This window comes from Lynx canadensis, chromosome C1 (assembly GCF_007474595.2).
Source record: "Lynx canadensis isolate LIC74 chromosome C1, mLynCan4.pri.v2, whole genome shotgun sequence".
Taxonomy (NCBI): Eukaryota; Metazoa; Chordata; class Mammalia; order Carnivora; family Felidae; genus Lynx; species Lynx canadensis.
In genome coordinates, this window is record NC_044310.1 from 212915183 (window position 1) to 212921182 (window position 6000).

Sequence of the window (6000 nt, forward strand, 5' to 3'; positions counted from 1 at the left end):
GAACTTCCTAAGAGCAGAAATTTGGTCTCGTTGATCTTTGATCTCCAGGGCCTGGAACAGTTTTTTGCACACGTGGGCATTATCAATGAATGAAAGAAAAGCAAAATGTTAGGGAAAGGCATGATAGATTCCAGTAGATCCATCGGATGAAATATATATGTATATTATAAACATAAAATATTTATATAAAAATCCTCCATTATAAATAATAGTGGAGGCTACTCAGAAGTCTAGAGAGCAGGTGGAATGAGGGTCATAAGAACAGGGAAGTATCAGGGCCCCGGGTGTCGGTAAACTTCCAACTCTTAATTTCAGCTCAGGTCATGATCTCGCAGTTTGTGAGATCGAGCTTCACATCGGGCTCCGTGCCGACAGCTCAGAGCCTGGAGCCTGCTTGGGATTCTGTGTCTCCCTCTCTCTCTGCCCCTCCCCCACTCATGCATGTTCTCTCCCTCAAAATAAATAAAAATAAACATTTTTAAAAATTAGAAGAATAGGGGCGCCTGGGTGGCTCAGTCAGTTAAGCGTCCGACTTCAGCTCAGGTCACGATCTCACAGTCCGTGAGTTCGAGCCCCGCGTTGGGCTCTGGGCTGACGGCTCAGAGCCTGGAGCCTGCTTCCGATTCTGTGTCTCCCTCTCTCTCTGCCCCTCCCCCATTCACGCTCTGTCTCTCTCTGTCTCAAAAATAAATAAACGTTAAAAAAAAATTAGAAGAACATAGAGCAGCATATAAGTATGACTACAAGTATGTGAAAATGCACATGCGTGTAAAAGGTACAACGTGGAAAATATTCAGGGAAATACTATTATAAATGATATAAAAATATAATTTCTTCTTAAAGAAAAAAAAGTCACGGGGGCACATGGCTGGCTCAGGCAGTAGAACACGTGACTCTTCGTCTCAGGGTCGGGAGTTCCAGCCCCGTGCTGGGGCATGGAGAGCTTACTTCACGGACGTATGTACACACATACATATACATACATTTTTTTAAACAAAGAAAAAATCATTTTAAACTTTAATAAAATACTGTAGGGCTAAACCTCCCTATCCTTTCCAATCTGGTATCAAAGTATGGGCAGTTTTTATGCCAGACTTGTCCTAAATTTGAATTTGGAAATTTTCCAGATGTTTAAGTTTTATTTTTCTAATGATTAGCATAAAATAGTCTCAATGTAGAAAAACAAAAAAAGGAAAGAAAAAAGAAAGAAAAAAAAGAGGGGCATATAGAAATATAGAAGTGAATCCAAAAATTCCAGTTTCCTCCCAAGGCCCACTCCCCAGGAGCCAGAACCCCAACTTATGGGGCCCACGATGGGGCTCAGGACACAACCTCCCTTGCAGAATCATCACAGCTGCCCTCCATGTTACAGGTGGGGAAACTGAGGCTCCCCAGATGTCAGCAAACTTGCTTACGTTGCAACGCACAGCAAACTGTGCACCAACTCTGTGAAGCCCGTAGACTAAGGCACCCACTTAGGGAAGGAACACGGACCTGCCATTTACGGAGCATGCGCCAGGCTGGCAGCTGGGCTGATGCTCACATTAGCTCGTTCGGTGGCTATGACAACCCTGGGCGACAGCCTGGGACTCCGGTCTTCAGAGTTATAGTCAGGAAAATGGGCACATGGGCAGCAAGGGCCCCAGAAGTCAAGGAGGGAGCAGCGTGGATCCAGCTCGGTGACAGCCAGACAGCAAAGCACTGGGCGGGGGGGTCCCCAACTCCAGCTGGGTGACTGGGAGGTCACAGAGCCACGATCTCACTCCCAGGATTTTCGTCCAACAGCACCAAGTTTCACTGGCTGCAGGTGCTGGAGGAAAGGAGGGCCCTGGTTCCAAGTCGGGTCCACCGTCTCTGTGAGGCCGCTCCCTGGGGCTGGGAGGCAGATGGCATCTGGAGAACAGCTGGCTGTAAGATCCCACTGGGCTCAAGTCTTGGCCTCACAACCTGCTTGTTATGTGTGTGACCTTGGAAAGTTCACAAACTCGGGGCCTCAGTTTCTACGTCTGAAAACCGGGGCGGTACTGCCTGCCCCACAGGATCATTTGGGGGCTCAATGTCACCTTCGCAGCACGGCCCTCCCTGGCCACCACGTCTAAAATTAGTTTCCTATTGCTGCTGTAACAGGTGGCCACAGAGTTAGTGACCTGAACACCACAAATGTACCACCTTACAGTTCAGTGGGTTAGAAGTCCGACAGGGCTCTCGCTGGGCTGGAATCGAGGCATACACAGGATACACTGTTTCCCCGAGTTCTATGGGAGAATCTCTTTTCTGCCTTTTCTGGCTTCTAGAGCCCTCCTGCCCTCCTTGGCTGGCGGCATCTGTCTTTCTTCCTTGGTCATACCTATTTCTCTGTGTTCTTCTGCCTCCCTCTCCCACTTTTAAGGACGCTGCGGTTTCCCGGGGCTCGCCCTGATAATCTAGGATAATCTCCCTAGTTTAAAGCCAGCAGATTAGCAACCTCGATTCCACTGCAGCCTTAATTCCCCTTTGTCAGAAAAGGCTCCAGGGAGGAGGACGTGGACAGAATGGGGGGCCGTTACCCTGCTGGCCACACCTTCCCTGGCCACCCTCTCACTTCAACACTCTCAAGCTCCCTGTCCCCCTTCTCTGCTTCATCCCCTCCTTAGCGTTTATTCCTTTTTTTTTTCAATTTTTTTAACGTTTATTTATTTTTGAGAGTGAGAGAGAGAGACAAAGTGTGAGAGGGGGAGGGGCAGAGAGAGAGGGAGACACAGAATCGGAAGCAGGCTCCAGGCTCTGATCGGTCAGCACAGAGCCCGACGAGGGGCTCAAACTTACGGATCGTGAGATCATGACCTGAGCTGAAGACGGATGACCAACCGACTGAGCCACCCAGGCGCCCCAGCATTTATTCCTTTTTTTTATTATCTCCCTCCTCCGCTAGAATATGAGCTCCATGGGGGCAGGGATGTATGCCTCCGGGTGCCCGGCTCTACCCCACCCCTACCCCATGCCCAGGACAGTGCCTGCCTGGCATCTTTGTGCTCACAGTGGCAAGTCCTTCCTTCCTCCTGTGACCCCTAGCCATGCAGTGGCTGTGACTCTAGACTACACATTTTGTTCCAGGGAATTGACATCGGCCTTCACCTGCAAGCCCCGGACCCCCCGGACCCCTGAGATCCTGGACCTGAACCCACCCAAGGCCAAGGCATCCGCTCTGGCCCCTCAGTTCTCCTCGTGTGGCCCCCAGCAGGCCAGCCGCCCCAGCTCCATGACCTCCTCCACGAGAGGACCACAGAGTAAGTCAGACTGGAGGGAAGGGCACTGAGCTCCTCTGTGCCCAGCAGGCACAAGACCAGGACCCCAGGCAGTGGCTTCTTGTGCCCTAGGGACGGATCCGTTCTTCACTAGCCTTTCTGTTTATGAAATTGCCATTGGCCCTGGTGCCTCATACACAAGCTGGTAAACTGAGACTGTCCAGGCAGTGCCTCTCGGAGTTAACATCCCCCCACCCCCACCCCCGTCTGTGGGACTTGTGTGATCGGCCCTGAAAACCTGGACCTGCTTCCTGGCGGGAAGCAGGCAGCCTCAAAATCCAACAGAAGCAGGTGCCTTGGCGGGAGGGCCACCAGAGGGACTGAGGGTGCGGTGGGCCCAAGGGGCCTCCTTCCTGCCCTGTTGCCCACTGTGAAGGCCACTTCCTCTCTCCCCTCCCCTCCTAGCCTCAGCCGGTTGACCACACCAGAGCCTGGACCTTTCCAAAGAGTCTAAAGATAAGGGAAGGTCGCCTGGCTGGAGTGTGTGACTCTCGATCTCAGGGCTGTAGCTTTGAGCCCATGTTGGTTGTAGAGGTCGCTTCGAAATTTAAAAAAAAAAAAAAATGATAATTTTTTTAAGTACATAAATAAATTAAATAAAAATAAAGGAAAACAAAAGAGAAGCCGGACAAAAGAATGGCAAGCGGCAGAAGGTCTGTCACACTCAGGATATATGCATTTTGCAGCTGTGCTGTCCCCTGCTGCCCCAATCGCTTCCTTCCAGAGCCCCGGGCGCCCCGGCCAACGGGGACCCGCTGGGCTGGCCGTGTGGCTAATGGGCCGTGGCTGGAAAGCAGGGCCGCCCTCCCTCTTCGCCAGCGCCCATCTGCTGGGAAACACACGGTGAAGCCCCAGCCCCGTGTCCCCACCAGCGGTGCAGGCCAAGCTGTTTCCTCACACGGGCCCAAAGGAAGCACCGGCAAATGCCAGGAACACTGGCCCGAGAGAAGCAGACAGACCCGTTTGACCCCTGCCGGACTCCAGGCCACACCGGGCAGCACCGGGCCGGAGCCCCCGTGGGTCATAATTGAGGCAGCAACGGCCAGTACCCGACGGGCTCCACGGGGCCCTGCCTGCACGTAGATTGCTCAGCTAGCAGCAGATTTATGTCCTGTGGCCTCGACAAACAGCAAAACTATTGCCAGCAAAATTCACTGGGAGCCCCACGCCAAGCAGCCTGCTTCCTGAGAGGAAAGAGCGTGGCCACGTGAGTCACGCCCCGGCCGCGGAGCAGGTGACCTGGGGGAAGGGAAGGTTTCAGTATTCGGTTTGCACAGGGCCGGTTGAAAGAAGGCTTGTATGGGACAGAGGGGACTCTGTGCAGTTACCGCCTTGGTGCTGGCAGCTTGCTCTCGCCTTTCTTCTCCAGGCGGCCAATCTTACAGGAAGTGAGGATGGTCTCTTCGCCGGTGTCACCGTCCCGTTGCCCGAGGACCAGCCGGCTTCCCTTCCTCGGCCGGCCAGCAGCTGCAGGTGACAGATGTGGAGGAGACCGTTGTCTGCCAGCGGCCAGGCGAGGCTAGCTCTCCGGGCAGCCCAGGAGCAGGCCCCCCACAGCCCCCGGGACACCGGGCCCTGTCCCTGCCCGTCCCCGGCCGCCCCTCACACACAGGAACAGACCTGGGTAGACGGTGCGAGCTGCTCACGTCAGGAGCCTGTGGTGGGGGGCAGGGACTGGAGACTCGGCCCGAGACGGGGCCTTGGCCTCAGTGGAAACCGTAGCTCCTCTCGGTCCAGCCAAAAGGAGACTGAAGGGATTTAGAATAAGGGAGACGCATCCTGAAGCCATATTCCTGAGCAGCAGATTTGATATTCTTCCTTTTTTAAAATCTGGGACGAATATGATATATTCCCATACGTAGCTTGGACTGTATCGCTGTTTCCGATCTTCTGCACGCGTGTTTTAAAGGCCTCGTAGGGTTGACGCCATTTCCCCCTCCCCTGCCTCCTTTAAGACCGTAAACACAAACAGCTCCCCTGGCAAAATGAGCGGGGGAGGCTCGCCCCTCACAGTGGGTGATGTCAGAGCTCACGCCTTAGGATAAAGGAAAGAACTTTGCCCGCCGAGCCAGCGAGGTCCCCCAAACTAGTAGCAGAATCTGACCTCTCCTCAAGTATAAATACTGAAATAAACTGAATGTTTAGACGGTCCTTGCGTGTGGTAGGGCGTGTGTGTGCGTGTGCGTGCGTGTGTGTGAAGTCATGTACTCTACCCTAAGCCCTCCACCTGCCATGGCTATGCCCTTTAGAGAAGACCTCCCTGTGGTCCCGCTGGATGTAAACAGAGAAGATTTCATTTTTCGACGGCCTCCTAGCTCCTCAAGAGAGCGAGCAGAGGAGGGAAGCAGGAGTGGTAGAGCAGGCCGGTCACCAGGTTGTCCCCACGCCATCCGTAAACTTGTCACGGGCCAGGATCCCGGGTTAATCTTGTTTTTGGCAGCGGCACAAGGCCGGGCACGTTGGAACTCTGTGGTCACGTGACTGGCCCGGAAGCCGCATCTGGATTCTCTGGAAACGTGTGAGCCCCTCTTTGTTCCTGGGCAAGAGAGCTGTGGAGAACAAGGCCCTACCTTCTTCTTGGGAAGGCACTCCAGGCGCTCGGCGACTCCTGACGTGGAGGTATGAAGAGAAAACACCCACACTTATCACAGGTACTATCGACGTGGACAGAGACCGGGTCCCTGAAATGGGATCACTCCACGGTGACACTTTGAAA

General features: G+C 53.6%; 1 protein-coding gene across 4 annotated transcripts in view; it reads left to right on the forward strand.

The window, feature by feature from the left end:
- ARMC9 (armadillo repeat containing 9) overlaps positions 1-5435 on the forward strand; it is a 151081-nt gene extending 145646 nt beyond the window's left edge. For 3 of the 4 annotated variants that reach the window (XM_030325428.1, XM_030325430.1, XM_030325429.1), the window contains one exon: positions 3094-5435. In XM_030325428.1, the coding sequence (XP_030181288.1) occupies positions 3094-3295 (202 nt within the window). In that variant the 3' untranslated portion in view covers positions 3296-5435. The remainder of the gene's footprint in view (positions 1-3093) is intronic. The other variant, XM_030325431.1, reaches the window with a different exon arrangement.
- The last annotated feature ends 565 nt before the right edge of the window (positions 5436-6000 follow it).